General features: G+C 42.5%; 1 protein-coding gene across 1 annotated transcript in view; it reads left to right on the top strand.

The window, feature by feature from the left end:
- The window catches only part of PXDC1 (PX domain containing 1), a gene marked incomplete at its 5' end in the record, with an annotated part of 10,989 nt that extends 4,725 nt beyond the window's left edge, over window positions 1–6,264 (top strand). The window contains 2 exons of the mRNA XM_029084682.1: window positions 143–254; window positions 6,147–6,264. Of these exons, the coding sequence (XP_028940515.1) occupies window positions 143–254; window positions 6,147–6,264 (230 nt within the window). The remainder of the gene's footprint in view (window positions 1–142; window positions 255–6,146) is intronic.
- Between the last annotated feature and the right edge of the window lie 15,337 nt (window positions 6,265–21,601).

Raw genomic sequence — 21,601 nt, 5'->3', positions numbered from 1 at the left:
TTCCTGCTTTCATGTACAGGTTTTCCAATGTCACGCACACATCCCAGTTCATAACCATGTCAATTCCATATGATATGCAGTTGTTTTTCAGCTTTTTTAAAAAAAAATATTTTCATCTTCTTTTTCTTTCTTCTCCCAACAGAAATAATGCGATCAAATGGATTTTGTTTAGCCAACACTGAAACTATAGTCATTGACCACAGTATACCAAATGGAAAAGAGAAGCACCTGGATGTAGATTCAGCAGAACATTTGTAAGTGGGGTTTGTGTATGAGTGATGTTGTCAGCTTTGAATAAATTGTAGCTTTTTTTTCCCATCCTAGCAAAAAATTATCTTCTCTCTAGGAGCAAGACTGATACAGTTGTTTTTCAGACGGGTTAAAGGTTACTGGGCCTCATTGCTGAGGCTTCACAGCTATTCCAATTAAATGGATAAAATGGCTGTGGGTGAGAATGATTGATCCCAAGGAGCTCAGTCCTCTGCGTATGAAAAAAGCTGTGATTGGCATAGGGGTCCTGCCAGAGGAGAAGAGAGGACTTTTTTCTTTCTTTCATGACTGTGATGAGAGCTGGCTTGAGCCCAAATCTGGAAACTCAAACATCCTTACAAATGGAGTATCCTAAGAGGGATATGCTTTATTTGGGAAGAAAAACACCATCCTTAGAGGAGGGGAGCACAGCCCTGAACTTAATCAAGGGAAGCAGGGCACCTGCTTAGGTGCTGCCACATGCTGGCATGTGGTGAAGCGTGTGTATTTCATTAAGGAAGAGGGAAGTTAGATTTGTCTTATTTGTAAATTCTGCCTCCTGATGCATATAAGTATTCTGGGGTCAGAGACCTGTAAGCAGGAAGGCTTTCACGAAGGTCTTAAGTCAGTGGCTGTTATCAACAGATGGGTATTGATGGAAATCAGCTCCTATAGATTTCTGTCATGGCAGGTGATTGATGTTTCAGTGAGTGTTTTTAATGAGAAACATTGACCTACTTTTTCATTAGAGCAGTCAAAATGATGGAAATGGAACATTAATGATCTAGTTCAACCCCCCTGCCAAAGCAGGTTCCCTACATCAGGTTGCATAGGAAAGCATCCAGGTGGGTTTTGAATATCTCCAGAGATGGAGACTCCACAACCTCTCTGGGCAGCCTGTCCCAGTGTTCCAACACCCTCACAGTAAAGACGTTTTTCCTCACGTTTAAGCAGAACCTACCTGCCCCTTGTCCTATCGCTGGCCACCACTGAAAAGAGAAAAGAGTCTGGTCTCATCCTCTTGATACCCACCCTTTAGGTATTTATAAGCATTAATAAGGTCCCCTCTCAGTCTTCTCTTTTCTAGGCTAAACAGTCCCAGCTCTCTCAGCCTCTCCTCATACAGGAGATGCTCCAGCCCCTTGATCATCTTTGTGGCCTCTGCTGGACTCTCTCCAGAAGTTCCCTATCTCTCTTGAACTGGGGGGCCCAGAAATGGAAACAATAATCCAGATGTGGCCTCACCAGGGCAGAGTAGAGGTGGAAGAGAACCTCCCTCGACCTGCTGGCCACGCTCTTTTTAATGCATCCCAGGACACCATCGGCCTTCTTGGCCACAAAGGCACACTGCTGGCTCATGGCCAACTGGTCATCCACCAGTGCTCCCAAGTCCTCTGCAGGACTGCTTTCCAGCAGGTCATCCCCCAGCCTGCACTGGTGCATGCGGTTATTCTTCCCCAGGTGCAAGACCCTACACTTGCCCTTATTGAACTTCATCAGGTTCCTCTGCGCCCAACTCTCCAGCCTGTCCAGATTGCGCTGAAGGAAGTTAAATCAGGAGTCAAGAAGTTAATAAATTTTAAATGTGTGTTTCACATGATGCCCTAAATTTGCCCATCCTGTAGCTGTATTTTATTGCCAAGAGGTAACAGCCTGGAGGTAATGGCTCTTGTGTAGCACAGTGGTTTTTGTGAAAACTGAACTTTTTTTTAAAAGCAGAAGTTTCCTCTACTGTTGCTTTAAATGTAGGTTAGTAGCCCAGAAGGGAAGCTTTAAAATCTTTCAAAATCCTATGCAGTTCCTTTTTGGTCTCTGTAAAATTTGATTTATGGGATTGGTGTTTTCTATTCTGAAATCAGAGTTAATTCCTTGTGGACTTGTATATCCTCAGATGGGAACTTTTTCCTTTCAGCAACATTAAACTCTGTATGACTTTTGGGTTTTGGCTGCTGATGTACTTGTATCAGACATTTTGTAAAGCAAACCTGTATTTGTTAGAGAGAAGCACTTGGAGCCTCAGCAGGTAGCATTCATTCCCCAAGGCCCCACTGCACTGGCTAGCTGTTGTAGTCTGCAGAGCTACCTACCCAGTGATCCATCAGCTGAAAAGTCTCATACTTGTTGCAAATGAAACTATAGAATTTTTGCAAGTTGGAGTTGCATACTCTCTTGTTCTGAAGTAGTTTTTTTCTGCTTTCTCCATTTTCTCCCTGATTTTAGTTGGCAGTACACCATACTGTTGCAAAATGGGGTGAACCCAGCATGCTCAGCATCCAGGTGCCATAAATAGTCCTTTTATGTGTGCTTCTTTGAGTACTCTGCAGTCCTTTCAGATGGAAAGGTGGTAAATGAATGCATTCAATCCTATGCTTTGATTTTGTTACAGTGTTGGTCTCCTGCTTGCACTTTGGTCTTTTGGACCAGCAGCAGAGGCTGTGTTATTGGACATGCTGCCTTTTTTGGCAAATTCACTCCAGTAGTGGATGTGTAGTTTCAGGATGATGCTCCCATTGTCACAATCATCTTGTGGTCCATGGGAGAAACTTTCATGGGTGTTTATGCAAAAGCAGGACAGAGATGATGAAGGGAGATATAGAATGTTTCCAGGAAAACAAAATCCTGCTCTTGACAGGTGATGAGAGGAGCTGGACTGTTCTCACACCATGTTTACACTTGGGGTTGCTCCTGTGAGTTCACAAACTTCTATGTACCTTGTTTCCCTCTTCGTTCTGGCAAATGTGAGTAGTGACTTTAAGGCATTAACAGGGGTTAAAATGATAAAGAAGGTTGTCTTACAGCACAAGGAGTAGGCCCTTGTGAAGGGTGGTGTGTCTGTCACGGTACTTTTGGAAAAAATAGCAAGAGCAGCAGTTTGGGTATTTCGGAGTCTGCATGTCCATAGTAGTTTGCAGAGTTTATTTTGGGAAAAAGACCTGTTGGTAAGAGTGCCAAAGCATTTGGACTGTTGGGTGTCCTATGTAGCTGCTAGCTGTAGTAAACAGTCCTGGCTTATTGGGTTTCGTTTCCTATGAGCATTCCTGAGCAGGGCTTTGCAAACTTCTGTTCCCACACTTCCTTTTTGGCAGCAAGGAAAACTTTCTGCATAACCACAGCATGTGAATGCCACTTGCTTTGTACCTCACATGCTGCTTTATAGTACCCTGCCAGTGGGGCTGAAGAACCACAAAATCTGTGGGGCCTTCCAGTTGTAATAATCTAGTTGTATACAATTGACAAGAGAAGGAGAGCAGAATCTGAATAGCCTTCTTGACTCCTCCTCTGCTTTCTTCTTTCTCTCTGCCCCACTGGTATTTCATAATCTGTTGTTTCTGGATCACCAGCAGTCCGTAAGACACCACAATGTGATCTATGAGTGCTTGCAAGATACCAATTCAACTCCCTACTGCATGTGTTCCCACGCACGCAGGCAAGCCAGCAGCCTGGAGGAAGTAGAGGAACAGGCTAATAAACATTCAAAGTTCAGTCACATTTCAGTTTGGCTGTAAGTAAGGAGCATAGCAACAGCACCACAGGAGAAAATCCCTGAGTTTCTGCTCAAAAAACATTGTGGTCCTCATAGTTAAAGAAGAGGTGAGAAGGACCAGGCAGGAGTGTGGAAAAGAGACGGAGCTGTGTCTATACGTTGCAGGATGTATAGATCATGCTATCCAATAACCTGTGATGCTTCTAAAGAAAGAAAATTTTAGGCAGAGATGGGAGTGGGAGATTATCTGTTTCTTTGGGTCCTCTGAAATATGTGACTCTTGGGGCTCTCTAGGGTGAGGTTAGAGGAATGTCTGCAGTTGCCTCACTTAACTGAAGGAGTTTAACTAGTTCATGTGTAGGTGAGATGCAGTTTTAAAACAAATTGTTTTAAAGCTTCATCTGTTTATCTGCTATTCAGAGAGCTGAATTATGCCAACCTAAAAAGATGTTAGAGACAAATCCTATAATCAGAGCTGGGTTAGGATTTTTTCCCCACCCTGTTCAATTTTTCAGTTTCTGTTTTGTTCTTTTCTCACTCTATCAGGATGAATGCAAGATCTTTCAAAATGTTAAAGAGAGTGTGTGTGAGAAAGAAACATGACAATTCTTTGAGTCCCTTGCTTGAACTGAGATGAGATTTAATCCTTGGCCTGCAGAGACTGCCTTTAAGTGCTAGACTATCTGGGAAGAAGTAAAGTGTTTCCTTAACTGCAGAAATTCAAGCCTTCTTGGCACAGGAATGTATGTGATGGAGGAAAGTGGAGATTTTAATAAGTTGATGCCTTCTGGTTGAGAGCAGGTGTGAGACAATGGGGAATCCTTGTAAAAGGTCAGGTTATAACACAGGAGTTAGAAAATGGGATGGAAAATACCAAAGCAAGTTAAACTAAATTTGGAAATCTCTTTATATTTGGATGTTCTCTGCTTGTCAAAGCCTAAATCTCATGCAATGGGGAGGACAGTGAGAGGCTGGAGGAAGGATACTGTAGTCACTGTTTCCTATTTGTGTTAGACATTTGGCCTCTTACAAAAGCCAAACCCAGAGAAGGTACCTATGAAGTGAAAGTGTGAGAACCCAAGTTCAGATGGGAAACAAAGGCAGTTCCCTTTCCCTTCTTGTGTGGGAACTGAGGCATTTTGTGTTGCTGCCACATGCTGTGAGAACAAAATGTAAGGATGTAAGGACCTCAGCTGCATGATTCACTCGTCCAGAGCTCACTTGCTGCTTCCTTCCTTCCTCACTAGTTGCTTTGAAAATCGGGGGTGACAAGATGATTGGCCTGCAGGCACCAGGGTTCTCATTGGCCTTTGGTTTATTCATATACACATGGGTGTGGTGAGGAGGAGGTGGAGGGGATCAGCTCTGAGGACTTTCTGTGAAGATTTTCCCATAGCACAGTGAAAGCTCTGATAAAGACTGATAAAAATCTCATTGTAGAGTTAACCAGAATTGCCTGACCGGAAAGGGTATGTCCCAGGAAATCATTAATTCCTTAGGAGGATGGGAGCCCTGGGACATGAAAACAAATTAATAATGTTTTTGATCTGTCTCACCTTAATGTGGTAACCAGGTGTTGTGAGATACGAAATTCAGATATTATAATGACAAGTGCTGTGAAGAGTCAATGTCATACTAGAGAGGAGTCATAAAAGTACCTTTTACTGCAGACTGCTATCTAAAGAGATGAGAACTTCCTCTCCTAGCCTGCTGCACAGCTGTGTTTTAGCACAGGTTTAAAAAGGAATACCATCCTGTTTTACTGAAAGCAAACTCTTCAGTCCGTTCATTTCCGTAGGTCATGAAGAAACAGGTTTTCTGTTTGTTTAAGGACATGGAGAGCAATGTTTTTTTCTAGGAGGTGTTGAATCTTGGTTTACAAAAGTGACAGTAGATGCCATTGCTGGTGTCTCCAGTAGGGCATAAAGATATGTAGGCTGATGTCAGAGAAACTATAGCTTCATGACTCATAGTTGATCTGAATGGACCTTCCTTGGCAACTTCTAGTATGAATTTGAATTTCAGGCTGCCAAGAGAGGGAGTGAGATACTGAAGCTTTGGAAAAAGAGTTGAGGCTCTAGATCGTTGTCTTGCAAACTGAGCTTCACAAAGCTGAAGCTGCAAACCAGCATTAGAAATACTTCTACTGCAACTGGTGTGAAGCAAGTCTACATGTTAAATTTACTCAGAAATTTAACTTGCAGTACCAGCAGAAGTATTCTTGCCTGCAGCCCTTTTTCCAAGTAGTCCCCTCACAAATGTATTTTCTCAAAATTTCCAGAGGTCAGTCTTCAGATATCCTGGCCTTCTCCCTCTCCCTCAGTACTTTACTTCCAATTCCTTTGACTTTAATATTGTAAATGAACATTAATGACTTAATGCCTTTTTTTTTTTTTTTTTTATTTCTCTTTAGGTTTGAAAGTGTTAGTGACTTTACCTCAGAGCTAGAAGACAGTGATGATCCAACAGCTTATGTCACCAATTTGACATACTACCACCTGGTCCCATTTGAGACTGATATTCTGGACTGAAGCTGCTCAGTGATGCAGTCAACCAGCATCCAGCCGACCTCTTCGTCCATAGGCTCTGCTATCTCTGGCGTTGCATCTCTGTGAAAAAGGCTCTGCGGGCAAGACCAACAGCAGAGAAGTTCAGCAAGTATGCTGAAAAGCTGGTTTTGCCGTCTGGCCCTCCGTTGCACATCATGGAGACATCTTGTAAGGAGGTAACTGCTTCGCTGTTGACAGCAAACTCATTTTCCATGAAAGCAAAGCAGCAGAGGCCTCCTGGGGCTCGAGAAAATCTCTGCTATGTCTGTGGGAACTGCCACTCCGACACAGCCATCAGAAACTGTCAGCCATGCTCCTTGGCTTGCAGTGCAAGTTGAGTCTTCCTCTTTTAGGATACCACCAGAAACTTCCCCATATGGTGTGACCACACTTTTTATGCTACGTAAGCGAGAAGGCGAGCAAGCCAGCTGAATTTTGTCAGTTCCCTCTACGGTTGCTTAATCAGGGTCTTGCGGGTCACTTTCTGCTCAGCTACCGGATGACTGGTGCCTTACACGAGATGTCAGAAATACCATTGAGTGCCTCCAGGAAACAGAACGCATGAGCTGACCACTTTACTTCTTTTAATCATGGGTTTTCTATAATCACTGAAGAGGCGACCACCCTTTCCTGGAATAGTCAAGCAGACAGTGGCTGGCATTGCAATGGACTGTGCATGATGTTGGGGTACCCATATGATTTCAGAGATCTGGGAAGCTGATGGGAAAGCTGAGCTGCCCTGCTAAGAATGGTCAAGGCTACGGCATGCACTTGGGTATGATTTTTTTTTCACGTGGACCAGCAAATGTGAATGGTGCTTACAGTTGTTTACATCAGAGAGATAATTCCCTATGCATATTTCTCTCCAGAGGATGGAGAGGAAGATAATGAGATTGATGTTGAGTTTGGACTGAAAAAGAATGGTAAGCTACAGTGTGTCTACAGTGGTAGGACAGATGCTCTCTCCACTGCCAGCCTGGCTCAAGGAATCTGTCTAGCTTTCCAAAATCCAGCTGCAGGGCCAGGTACTGGCCTCGTCGTCATGTAATGCCATGGATTTCGGTGGAGGTAGGACAGTGGGAGCAAGAGTGGGATTGGGCCCTGCAGCCTCTTGACTACTGAGTAGTGCAGCGTTAACATCTCGTCGAGGTCTCTCTCTTGCAGAGCACTCTGAAATCCCAGCTCTCGCTGTGAGTGCTCAACACTCGCCAACGTGACCTTTCATTGAGTTTTTTGCAATCTATCTGCAAACGTGAATTTGAAGGGATTGAAATGGGAAGGAATGCATTTTGGACTTGTTTCTCGGTAAAGCGGCTCGCTTGGTCCTGAAGTTGATACAACTCCCTTTTGCAGACTCTTCATTTCTATCTATAGAATAACAGTCAAACAGAATTTGCTAATGTAAATAGTAAATTATTGAGAATCCTAAATCCTTTACACAGTATGTTTTTAAAATATATTTTAATGAAATAAAATATAACTCGCCTTCAGTACACTTCTGAAGCTTAAAAACAGCGGCTTCCTTTTTTTTTCCTTTTGAGGAATCTTTCCCATCCTCTTTCTAGTAGTTTTGGAAAAATGCCGAGTTTTGGCAATTCTTTCTTTGCTCCATGTGTTGCCCATACTGTAGATATGGTGTATACCTGTGTGAAACTTCTCTGCTTAACTGTTGAGCTTGTTTCTAGGTATATGTGGTTCAGTGCCACTAAGCTTAGTGGAGGAATTCTCCATTTTCAAGATGATAAGTGAAATTGAATCTGACAGTTATTCTTTTTGAAGGTAAAACAGATTTCTGGAATATAAAGGGATACATTCTGGCCCATGTTTTTAACCATAAGCTTTACACCAAGGCCTTATTCTGCCTTGATGGTAAAACATTCTCTTCTGACTGCAGATTTTTCATAACTACCTATGTTTAAACTGCTACACCACAGGCCTATCCCCTGGGTCCAACAACTCTTCCACCTTAAAGTGTTTAGAATTACTATATTAACCCATGTGCTGTTGTAAGTGATGCTCTCTCTATAACATTGCCATGATATGCTACCAAGCAGAATGGAAACTGAAGCACCGATGGAAAAGTTGAGCATTCTGCTACATCAAAAGACAAAATTTAACAGAATGGTATCTGGACAATGCTTCTTGCAGGATGTCACTAGTCTATAATTAGAGCTGGTTGAAAAGAAAAAGAAAAGAAAAAAAAGAAAATTCTCTGTGTTCCTTTTCAATCACGTGTTCAAACTAAGATTTTTTTTATCAACAGTAAGGTATCTGTACATATGAATGGACCATATGCATAATTCATACTCTGAACCTCTCCCAGTTGTAGAAACTTGATCCACATGAGAAAGTTGCAGTGATTTAACCAAAGAAGGGCTTTTAAATTGTCTCTACGAACAAAGTAATCTTGGCTACTTCCTCTTCTTTCACCTTGATGACTGCAAAAATATGTTCCTATCTTCTTGCAGCTGCTTCTCTGTTGGGGGGGTGGTGAAAGAAAAGTCTGCAGACACAGAGATTCATCCTGAAATCTCTCTGCTTTGGGGTTTCGTCTTAATTTTTGTCCGTGGTTGGTTGTCACTGGGCTGCTGGAACTCCTTTCTGGATCCCATCTGTCAGAAAGAGCATGTGTCCCTGGAGATCACGGCTGCCTGGACATCAAGTACCTCCCTGGGGACAGGAATGAGTCAAGGACAGGCTGGGACATGGGCCTGGTTTGGGGAGCTGGAGACTGGTCCTGCTATGGCATCACTGGGGCAGGGGTTGATGTCCCTGGGGCTGACATGGGGTCCTGGACCATGGGCAGGTGAGGCAGGGACAACCAGGCTGGTGGGTGCCCTTGGGGCCAATACTGGACACTCAGGATTTTTGCCCCACATCTTTTGGAAGTATATTTATTTTTTCCATTGCAACAAACAGTTACTGCAGACATGAAATATGGTGCAGAATTCAGTTATTGCTGCACTATTGTGTTAAAAAAAACCCCAGTCTTTCATCATTAAAGAAAAATGTAGCTGAAATAAAATTCCAGCTCTTAGATTTCTAAACAAGATTTCTCCTCTGTGAACCAGTTGTAGCTGGTAAAATCCCCCAGTGCCCAGGTCTGCAGAACCCTGTGAAAAGTATCTTAGGGGATACAAAGTGCTGATGTCCATCTCAGTGGTGTGTTTCTTCAGAAACGTAACAACAAACATGTAATTTGCAGTGTTATTCATTAGCTGCCATCTGCTGATTCTAACAGAAATGAGTGACACAAGGGTTTTATCCCCAAACCCCTCTCCACAATGCAAAGCCAGTTCCTGTGTAAGCCTCGTTGCTGAAAAAGCAGTCTTTATTTTCTCTGCACCTTTGGCTTCTCCCTTTGGCACTCTGGGTGGGGATTGTGTGTAGCAGTTCTTCTGAGCTGCATGAGCAGAATGGAGTTGAAGTCTGCTGGTGAGCAGTGAAGGAGCAGGAGGTGTGTCTCTCTTGGGACAAAATAATTTGGTTTTTATCTTTCAAAATCATTAAATATGCTGGCATTACAGCATTGCCAAATATTAAGAGACTCAAGGAAGAGAAAGGGTATCACACTATGCTATGTCTTGTCCACTAGTCTTTTGGGGTTTTTTTGTTATTTTTTTTGTTGTTGTTGGGGTGTTTTGAGTTTTTTTGTTGTTTTGGGGGTTTTTTTGGTACAGTGAATACTTTTTAAAAGCCCAGCCTCAGATTCCAAGGCCATTCTTTATAGCAGCAATAATCTGTAGCTCAGCATCAAAGTATTTGAAAAAAATTTAAAAAGAATGTTTCCTATAATAATGTCCATTCTTGTTCCAGTCATCTCTCTCTGAACTCCCTTAGCGCAGATTATTCAGGCTATTTTACCGGTCAGCTTTCCTCAGTGTAATTGCTTTCTTATGGAAATACTCACACCCTGAAGTGCAGTTCCCAAGTTTTATAGTACACAGAGCATTCCCATTTTCAGTGTTGTCAGGCTCTAAAACCATCCTCATTATAATTAACATTGCTAATACATACATTGGGAGATTTATGTACGGGAGAAATACCAAGGTAATATTATACATAATATATCTAGATTTAATGAATGGAGAATTCACATTCACCATAGCAGCAGTGAAGACGTGGAAATAGCTTGGGTGCATTTACAATTGAATTGTATGAATCCAGACTTTCTTGGGGGTCTCCCAGCCTCTGTTACCATGTCTGTGTTTCTTACAATTAATGTGTATAACCCCACCATGTTCTAGTGGGAGAGAACAGCTTGAGCTTCCATATCACAGGATAAATGGGGCACCAAGAGATCGTTGAGACATGATTTTGCAGTGCTTAGTTTTTGTCCCAGCAGGACATCTAGCACCTTGCACCATGGGACAGGAGCTGTTACAGAGATTTAGGTTGTTCTTCACTTGAAAGGTTGCTATTAAAGGAACCTGCTCAGTTAAGGATTTAGAGAAAAGCTCCTTATTCTCTAAAGGTGCCTTGTCAAACCTTGCATAGTAGTAAAATTTATTTTCTGCTGCCTGGTGAGGCTGCCTACGTGTCTGAAGTGAAGAGGTAGCTCATGCCAGATTAGCACCTGCTGCTGCCAGAAAGACTGGATTAGACCCCAGCCCCTGCCCGGGCTGCAGAGATGCCTTCAACACCCATCTTCTAGTCCTTAAATTCTGCTAAACAATTTTCAGAAGCTTTTAGATAGAAATGACAGCTAATGCACTGGCAAGAAGAAAACCCAAATGTGAACACCGATTCTTGACTAAAAGCATCCCTCCATCAGCTCTGTGTGTGTTTTTTCAAGTGATCTTCAAAAACCAGAGGATTATTCTCTAAAATCTTTTGTGGCATATGTTGGAGCTCCATGTAAGACCTTGTACGTCCCTCTGGTGCAACTATTTCTGACACAACCTGGCAAAAATCAATACTTGGCTACAGCTGTGGTGTGTGTGTTTATAAGGTCTGTGAACTCCTGAGCTTCCTTCAGCTCCTCTGGCATCTCATGGGAGTCTCTCAACTCCTTGGAGGCTTTGGTCATCTCTACAAAGCTCTGTGTTGTAACCTTAAAAGGCCTTCAGCATTTTTTGGGGGGTCAAAGCAGCTTTAGTAATTTCCACAAGTTAAGATAGCTTCATTTAGCACTGTAGCTTAGTTTGGAAACCATCTGCAAGTAGTCACGACCTCTTGTTTAGCTGTATCACCTTGACAGGCTGGAGACAGAAATGATTACATGTACCAGAAGCCAACTTTGTTATGTAAAATGAAAAAAAAAACCACCAGCATGACCACCAGCAAAACAACCATTGTCCATTATTTTCCCTTGCAGCTATTAAAATTAAGTTGAACAGAATCCCTGACTTCCGAATGAACATAGACTTTTTTCAAACCAGAAATTTCCTGAATTTTGCCAAGTTTCCTTTTGTTTCATGGGAGCTGGCTGCAGTGGCTGAGCTCAGTGATACCACGTGCTGCATTCAGCCGTCTTGAAGTGACCTTCAGATAGAAAAGCAAGCTGTGGGTGTATGTGGAAGGAGGGCAGGAGGCACAGAAATGGCTTGGAAGGAGAAATAAGGGAAGAATTGTGGTGCAAACAGAGGAGGTCTCCAGGGATAGTTTTGGTCTTGAAGCTGCAGTAAGTCATCTTTGTCAGGGTGGGGGTGAGCTTGTTTGCTCTTGTACTGGCAGTCTCTGGGTGCTGAGTCACACTGATCCTCACCCCTTATCCTGCAAGGAACGGATGAGCCCTGGTTGGTTTTGTTGAAAGGAACTGATGTCTGTGTCTGATCAGGAGCCCTTGTATGAAATGAATGTGCTAAAGTTTTTGGAAACAGACATTTTTCAGCATCAAAATTTATTGTGATTGCCCCTCTAAAGCACCACACAGCTCGTGTAAAGGGTTTAGCAATTCGACTTCTATCTCAAGTAGTTCCCCACGCATCTTACACTGTATGCTTCATTTCCTTATTTTAGAACTAAAAATGCACATGGCTACAGGTGTGAGGGCCTGAGGGCACTAACAGGTTTTGATTGTCCTGACCACCCTCACCTGGGACCCCACCCACACCCTCTCACAGGGCCCTACTTCAGCTCAGCCTGAGGCCTTTAGTCCTTTCCTGAGGTGGGTTACAAGAGAGGCTGCCCGTAGTCCTGCTCTAAGTTGTGAGACTCTCCTGGGCTGACCTGCCGTGTAGGTTGCCTTATGCTTGCTGGAGGGCTGATGTTGCTGTCACCACCCTGCTCCAGTCATGGCGAGTTCTCCTCTTTCACTCGTCATCATAAACTTCATCTTTACAAGCCTTTCCTGATATGAGCATGAACTTTTCTGTTACAGGGAAGTGCTTCCCACAAATGCCTGAAGAGAGTATGTGCTTGCATTTCTGTTTTTTTTACATTTATTTATATTATAATGCATAAATTAATAATATAGTTAGCTTGTTCTGGAGAGTATAGCTGCTTGATGGCTCAACTGCTAGAAAACACTTATGTGACATTGATATTTATGATGAATTAATGATACTCTGGATTTTAGAATAAAATGACAAGATGTGTTCACACGTAGCTTCTAGAAATAATCAATTTACAAGCTTTGATGATTGGGAGCTTTGCTTGTGTTTCTCTTTTGATTCCAGTCTGTTTTGGTAGAAACTTTATCAGTGGGCAGTCTACTTAAAATGTCTTACTGGCATCCTCTCTCTGTAGAGTGAGTAAGACTTTAATTCAGCAAACAAGCTGGTGTTGTACTCACAGATTCGAACCCCTGTTGGCCATATACTCCATGACTCCAGGTGGTAAATGTGATTATTGTAGGAGGAAGGGTGGAGGTGTCCCCTCGAAGCTGGTTTGTAAAGGTCAGGGTTTTGGTGGGTGGGACATCACTGCAGAGTCTGCACAGTTGCTGCTGGTGCTGGTTGTGTTGGATGTACAAGCAATACATTTGTCAGAAAGAACAGTTTTGATCTTTCTACTTAATCACCACAGATGGGAAAATACCATAATACCCTGAGGTTTGGCTGTGAATAGGTTAAGGGGGCTGGGAGTCCCACTCCTCAAGTCAAGGAGACAATAGGGACATCTAACCAATCTGTACTGAAATGTGCAGAACTGCGGTTTCTAGGCTGTAAGAAGACTTGTGATTAATTTTGTCTCCTTTGTGCTTAACAGCCTGAGAAATGATGGAGGAGGCAAGCCAGCCATGGAGGATGGGTGATTAGATACATGACTGAGGGGAGAAAAAGCTGTTTGCTAATGGGTGTAAGCAGGTGTTAGTGAAACAGGAGCAAGAATGCCAGTCAAAGGGTATAGTAACAGGTACTGTAGCAATATATCATGAACTTACTGGGTTTTGGCTTAAACTCTCTGAAGCATTTACATGGAAAATATACATTATTTTCCATAGAGCTACAGTGCCAGACAAGGATTTTTCTGAAGCAAGCAACAGAGCAGAGAAATAAACAGCTTAGTGAGTCAGGAGAGAGTTGCAGAGCAGTTGCATGGCCATGATAAACTGAAAAGATGGAATTACTACTTTAGGCAACTCTGAGATTGCAGATCTAGATGCAGGGTTTTAGCCTGATCAGGGAGTATCAGGCACTGTAGTGCTTCCTAGAATAATAGGGTTTTCAGCAATAGAGTGCTTCAGGTGAATGAGGGAAGCAGGATGTGATTAGAATTTAATGTGCAAGTTTATTAGGCATGTAAATGGCAATTCATTAATAGCTGCGAAGGAAGATGGATTCCGTCTTTCATATTTTATATGCGGTTAGTTGCTCTCACTCGGGAACCTCCCCTAACACATTTAATTTCCTTGAATAGGGGAAAATACGCTCCCTGTGTGTGATATTGTTATCATTCAGGTCGGTGAAGCTGCCTCTGACATAATGCACATCAAATGGGTCTCCAGACTGTTGCGCTAAAAATAGCTGCCTACCGCTTCCAACAGCAGCAGAGGCTGTGGGTACAGCCTGGAAACATCCACACCTTATGAATGTTGAATTCCTGGGTGGAGATGTGCAGGGCATGCATGTGGAAGAAGTGTTACTCTGAACAGTTAAAATCTGTCGTGAGCTTTCTAGAGCATAGGAATAACTTCCCCAGGTGGGAACAGTCAGCTTCTCACCTGGCTGTTAACACACTTCAAAGAAGTGGTGAAATGGAATTTCTTCTGAGATCAAGACTTGAGGTGTCTCTGCTCTGCACGCTCCTGCATGGTGTTTAGATAGCCAAGCTATTCCCAAATAAGTCAGCTCTAAATTAGTGTCAGCACAAGGCTTGTAGCAGGATCTGCTACCCAGTCACCCAGTGTAGATGCACTACCTGTGGTGCACCACCTTGGAGATTTGAGGTAAAGCCTGTTTATCTCTCTTTTTAGATCCAGGGTAACAACTTAAACCTTTTGAATGGTGAGGGCCTGGGAGAAAGGATGCAGATTCCTTAGGGCCTATTCCTTTGACTATGATCTGTTGCCTAAGTTTATGTAGTAAATATTAAGACTTTTCTGGGAGCCTTTTGGATCAGGATTCCATGTCCTTATTCCATTTAATCTGCAGAGCTGAGGAGTGTTTTGTGATCCATTGCAATTATTGTTGTCAATAACTTTTCCCATATGCTGGGTAGCTGCTGTGCAGAATTCCCTGTTCAGGAGCCAAGTCAGGACCCTCAAATACAGGACTAATGTTAAATGTTGGATGTGAAGAAACTGCCACACTTGTTTGCATTTTACCCTGTGAATGCCAGTGCTGCTTAATCTTAGAGATGACACTGGACTCTGATTTAAGATAAACATGTTGGGCAGCTGAGCTAAACATAAACAGATGTGAATGTAGGTATGTCAGCTTTTTTTAAGAGGCAAAATTTGTAGGGAGTTGTGTTTTATTAAGAGCAACTGATAGGAATGGGGGGAGAAAAGGTGAAGCTATGAGGTACAGGCTTCCTTCATAAGCTTTCCTATGTTCCTAAAAACTTTACCAACTAGATCTATTGATTTAAAACAAAACAACCCACAAATATTGTTTCAGCATCTGGACCTGATTTTCCCTGTATTTCTGTACCATCATGGTAAGGCTTTTTTTTTTTTAAGTAATTTTCATCCTGAACAGTTTTATTATGACATACTCTAATTTTTCATTTTCTCCCCCTGATTTTTGTATCCCTATTTTTATCCCTTCTCCTCTCTTGTCACTTTACTGTTAAGAAAGTGACTTTACTGCAAAAAAGAGAGAGGAAGGAGGGAAGGTAAAGACATACCAATTAAAATGCAGAGCACTGTACCTGCCTTAGTTTTCTTAAATGGAATCAGGAAAAATGACAAGATATTTTGACATCACAAGTGGGTTTTATGCCAGTAAAACCTGATGTCTTGACCTTCTGCCTTTCCAGGGTGCTCTCCCTGCTTCTGCCACCCTTGCAGAACTTCATTTAAAGCTTGCTGAGACATGACTATAGAGCTTAGATGGAGTCTTGTTTCTAACTTTCTGTGCCTCTATCAAAACTGCCTTAGCCTTCTTTTTGAAGGCCACATCAATAACCAATATTGCAGGAGAGTTTTTTCTAAAGTGTAGTGAGTGGAAGACTGAGTCATCTTGTTTGTAGTTTGGCACAGTAAAATTGTTTCCCAAATACAGATTTAAAAAAAAAACCAAAACAAAAAAACCCACAAAAAACCTGAAAGCCTCCTAGCTGAGACTACAAGCTGGCTATATTGACACAAGCCATTGTACTTGCTAGTAAATTTTTGGTGCTTCAGAATGAAAAGCTGTTTTCTGCAAGTTTAAGTGTATTTTTACAGGGCTTAGAAATGGTATCTGAGGCCCAGCCTCACGTGCTAGTGTGTTTGAATGTATTGAACACAGAGGAGGACAAAAATTCTCTTCTGTAGTTCATCTTGTTGTCCGTGCTTGGTAAATGAAGCCTCTTTCTTAACTTGCTAAAGTTAATGGCAAAGTTCCATGTTTTCCCAGCTCCAATCAGGGCTGTTGCTGTTGACATTTGTTACAGAGAGGGAGGAAGGAGCAAAATTCTTTTGTTCTCAGGAGAAAAGTTTAATCCCTTTTTAAATCAAGAGAAATGAACAGTGAAGCAACCAGATCAAGGTCGTGCACAGGGAATGTGTGGCGTACACAGCTGCCAAGCCTCCTCCAGTAACACCATGATAAACTGGAGACGACCTCCTCTCCACATCTCTCTCAAAAAACATTCCTCAGGTTTAGTCTTCATGAGTTTGAAATGTATTATGATAATCTAATATGGGTCCAAATCTGAGGACTAGCTAGGTAAAAGAATTGATCCTCCTTCCAGCCTGTCTGCCAGGCAGCAGTGGAGCTGAGGCTGCTCTGCAAGGGAAGGGGAGCTGGGAGTGAAGGTGAAGCAAAGCAGGTAGGACAGTCCTCATGATGAGTCCTGGTCCCACAGTGCCAAGGCAGAGCAGAGCACGTTGAGTGACAGTGACCTCAGGAGGTTTAGATTGGCCATTAGGAAAAATTTCTTCACTGAAAGTCAAGCATTGGAACAGGTTGCCCAGGGAAGTGTCTGAGATGCCATGCCTGCAGGTATTTAAAAGATGTGTAGATGTGGTGCTTAGGTACATAGTTCAGTGGTGGACTTGGCAGTGTTAGGTTTATGGTTGGACTTGATGATCTTGAAGGTCTTTTCCAACCAAAACGATTCAATGAGTCCATAGTGATAAGCAGGTCCAAGGTTGGGAAGTCAAGTCATTGGGTCAGGGTCTGGGTTGATGAGGTGCAAGGGGGGGACACCGGGCCACCTACAGCATAGCTTGAGCAGGCACCAAGGGTAAGGACTTGAGTTTAAACTCCCTGGAAGGAGCAGAGGCTCCCAACAAAGCATCTCCCAGCTATGTTCACAGCAGTTAGGTCCAAGGTCACACAGCTGCACTATATCAAAGGTGACCTTGAGCAATGTCTATCAAGACCTTGGGAGGCAGAGGAGAGGCTGCAGGACCTAATAGCAAGAACAAAATGTCTAACAAAGTTGATGGAGCCATCTGATAGCCACGTGGACAGGACTATTGCAGAGAAGATAATTATTGTGTCTGCTTGCTGTAGAAGCTGGGAGATTCCCTGTGCCATTATTTTCAGCAATGATTCAGCAAATGATCAGGCTAAATTTTGAAGTAATTACAGAACAGGTTGAGGTATAAATTAAAAAAAAAAAGAAAATTATCTGATTGCCAAGCCTGGTGCTAATCACCCAAGTGTTCTGGAAGAGCTCAAAGGGTAGACTGAAGAATGACCTACTGGATTTGAGATGGATAGTATAACAGATGAAATTCAGTGCAGGTAAATGTTAATCCTGGGTATAAGTAATCCTGACCTCACATAAAATATTCTGAGCTATGACTTCATTATTGTCACTTAAGAGTGAGACTGGGTTTATAATAGTTCCATGAAACCAACAGCGCAGTGCTCAGTAGCAATGAGAGGAGAAAAAAAAAAAGAGATGAAATATTATTACTTTCTGGGAAGAGAATAGAGATTTAAAAAGCCACTGCATGGCTCCAAAATTCACCCTCTCCGTGTAGTTCTAGTCCTCTCATCTGAAGATGTATTACAGCAGGGGGAAGTCTGAAGAAAAGTAATATGTGTGAGCAAAGCTCTGAGCTGATCTGTTCAAGGAACATTTAAGTAGGCTGAGCTTTACATTGTGCTTTTCCAAGGGTGGATGGATGATATGATAGAGATCTGCAAAATCATGAGTGACATGGGAGGGGTGAATTGAAACTGATTTTTATTTCTTGTGGCATGAGAACAAAGGGCCATCAAGTGACATTAGTAGGAAGTAGGCTCAATGCAAACAGGAGGTGGCTGTTCCTGTGGAGTGAATGAGGCATGGAAAAGTGTTTGGAAAAGACCTTCGAGGTTTACTATCTAGACAAACCACTACAGGCTCAGGGAGTCCCCTGAGGCTGGGGAGGGTTGAAGATGAGGAGAGTATTTGGGTGAAAGTGCCTTCTGAGTGGTACTTACTCTTCCTCATTTACAGGCACTCTTGGAGGCAGAAAACTAAACTAGGTGGACTAAGGTCTGCTCAGATATGAGTCTTCCTTTGTTGATAAGTTTTTGCACAGGAGCATACCTTTATTTTTTTACTTTTGAAGACAAAATCTAAGTTATTTTTTAATTCAGAGCACATCTTCTGAGGCATGATGTAAGGTTGTCATATACTGCTGTGAAAGTTCAGTATTGAATCCTTTGATCCACCAAATGTTCAGAAAAGCTTTGATGCTGCATGCATGCAAGTCTTCACAGAGCACAACTATGATGCTAAAGAACAGACTTAGACAAATTCCTCTCTTTTATTGTCCAGTGAAGAAGGTGAGCAGCCTGACAGATCACTCTCTAGCATTAAGAAACTGTGGTTTTCTCCTGTCCTGCATGTTCCCCAAACCATTGGGAACACTTCTATGAACATAAGATGCTGCCTCACTCTTTGTGTACGACCTTCTTAAAATGTTTGTTCCTTTCCATCCTTCTGCTTTTGTGTTTTGAGGGAATTTGCCATGAGCTGTTCCCATGGTTACAAGGATACAGCTGCTCTTGGAGTGAGAAATCTGCAAAGAGCACATACACAAACCAGTGCATGTGGGACAGGGGAAATGTGCTTTGTATCCATAATGACCATTCCACCCTAGGTAAAAGCTCATGTGAAATTGGGGAAAATGGATGTTATTCTTAACCCCTTTGTCTTATTGTGACATGTAGTGCTCTCCTTTCCCATTAGGTCTTTTTAGACTGCTGAAAGCACTATTGGTTTCTGTGGTCTCTTGAGTGTTAAAGGGTAGAAAACAGGCTATGTTGCAAAATATGCTACTAAACCAAGTTGTGCAATTTTCTTGTGTAAGAAAGAAAAGTGCATTCTCCCTCTTATTCAAGATTGTTCCTCCATTTCACTTGGAGGAAAGAACAAAATGGAAGTCTAAAGTTCAGAGTTTGGGGAGGGATGCAGTGGTTCTCGCCTTGCCTTTATATTACTTGGTAGCACTGGCAAGTACTTGAGGCTCTCTGACCAGCTCTGTGCAGCACTTGGTTTGCTGAACCCAGGAACAGACGTGGCCACATCCTCAGGAGTACAGGACATGTTTTAATTGTTTGTTACTATGTATAAAAATAATCTTATGAAGAAGCTGTGTTTTCACACATTAGGTGGCTGAAGCAAGCCTTGGTCCCATGATTGCCGCAAAAGAACTCATTGCCTCTGCTACAAAATTTGAAGGAGCCTTCACTACAAAAGCAGAGGCTGAATTTGTAGGTGTTTCTGAAGAGGCCAGCCCAGAGCCTGGGCATACATTTGTAACCTGGAGTGAGGAGCTAGAGGATAACTAAGCCACCCTTTACAAAAAGTTTTTAATCTGTAGTGTTAATTGCAAATTGGGTAATTGTGATTAACGCTCTCCTCCAACTCCTGGCTAATGAAGAAGAAGGGGAAAGAAAAAAACAATAAAGAAAGAGAAAAATCCTACAGTAGAAATTGGTGACTTCTCTTGTTCTCCTCCTCCGCAGTGATTAGCTGTAGTTCTTTACCACTTTAACACAGAACTGTTTATTTGAGCAAGTATCAACAAAATTTCCAAGGTGAGTGCAGCTGCATCCCGTGGATGCTGATAAAAGCACTCAGGGGACTAACTGATGTTCCAGGCAAGGCTATCAAAGGATTTATGCTAATTTGTTTTATTTTTATTTATCATTATAAATCCTTCATTTAACTACAGTTAAAAATGAGCCTTTTGGCAAAATACCTCCAAAAAGCGACACAGTTTTTAGAAATGTGTTTTTTCTTATAAAGCCCAAGTTTCAGATGTCTTTTTGTTTACCACTTCTACAGTACAGCTATGCAGTACTCAAGAAAAATAGTTGTTGATGGAAGAAGCAGCTAACCATTTAAATGAGCTTACCAAGCAGTACGACACTGCAAATGACAATAAATATTCAAATCCCAAAGCAAAATATTTCCAGGCTTCCACATTCCAATAAAATGATTAAAATGAAAGTCTTGCTATTTATAGTGGATGGCAGCTTAACACCAGAGGATATTAATATTTAGTAGAGCACTCTTGTAGTGCCACCAGTGCTGAGGAGTTAAGGAACTAGTTACTGTGATGGATGGGTTTCAGTGGAGCACGTGGCCAGGCCCAGCTTGCTGCTGATGCTCGGCCACCACAACAGCAACCTGCCAGCCAAGAGACTCTCCTGACAGGTACCAGCCCCTTGATGGGGAGAATTTTTGACAGATAATAACCATAGAGATGGCTATGGTGGTCACTTCTTAGCCTGACGGCAGCCACAGCACAACTCTGTAGTCAAACTAAATTTGGAGAGAATTGGGACTGCTCTGAGATCTGCAGTAGTAACTGTGTGCCTCTGTCAACTAGCATTTGGCTGGCTCTGTGGGATTTTATCCCATTTATTTCATTAAAATAACCTCTTGCAGCTTTGCCTTCATCTTTGAGATGTGCAGCAGCTGTGGAAAAATGTGGTGCTGTGCTAGCTCAACAAAAATCAAGGTGGACCTCTACGAATCAATGATGGGGTGGGGTGAGGGGAGCAGGTCAGCTAATGGTTCAGAAATGCTTCTGTGAAGGACAGTTTAGGTCCAAGCAGTGTTTGTGGCTGGTTCTTCTTCACCATCCGACTCTGTAAGGAACCGCTGCCAGCTGTGTGTTAAATAAGATGACTAACATCTGCCACATACTCATTAAACATCACACATTTATGATGTACAACCCTCTGTCAAATCTAGAGCTAATTAGGATCTCTAATGACTGTTATTCTCCTCTTAATAGAGGAGGGTAGAATTTTCACTAATACCTAAGTGACTGAGGAGCTCACATCTGCTTTGCCAGAAGAGAAGTGTGTCATTGGATTGAAACAACACGCCAACAGCAGTAGTGGTGGCTACTTTTGTAAACTGGGACACAGGCCTGTCTAAATTGGGGCTGCTGAATGGCTTAGGTGTGTTATTCTGCTATAGCGAGTTTGGTTATCACTACTGTAATGTGATGGGTTTCCTTGGGCTGGCTCCTTTCTTCTGGCTTTCTCCCTCCCCCTGAAAAAATAGATTATTCTGGAGTACAGCACTTGCAAACTGAATCACTATTCCAGAATCAAATCTCTCTCCTTTCAAGAGTGTCCATGCAAATGAACCTGCAGTACTTCAGTTTCTCCCTTGTAAGCTGCACTTCAAATTCCCTGTGGCTCAGGACTGTGTTGTTTGAGGGCCTTCTGGTTATCTAAAGGCAAATCTGCACAACATAGTAAGGATAACTTTATTTTTTCATTCCTTTGTATGTTAGTGCTTCTGACCCTTAGTCCTCTGT

The sequence above is a fragment of the Antrostomus carolinensis genome, unplaced genomic scaffold (assembly GCF_000700745.2).
Source record: "Antrostomus carolinensis isolate BGI_N321 unplaced genomic scaffold, ASM70074v2 scaffold11814, whole genome shotgun sequence".
NCBI classification, from domain to species: domain Eukaryota; kingdom Metazoa; phylum Chordata; class Aves; order Caprimulgiformes; family Caprimulgidae; genus Antrostomus; species Antrostomus carolinensis.
Note: the sequence above shows the minus strand (reverse complement) of the source record. Positions and strands in the feature narration are given on the sequence as shown.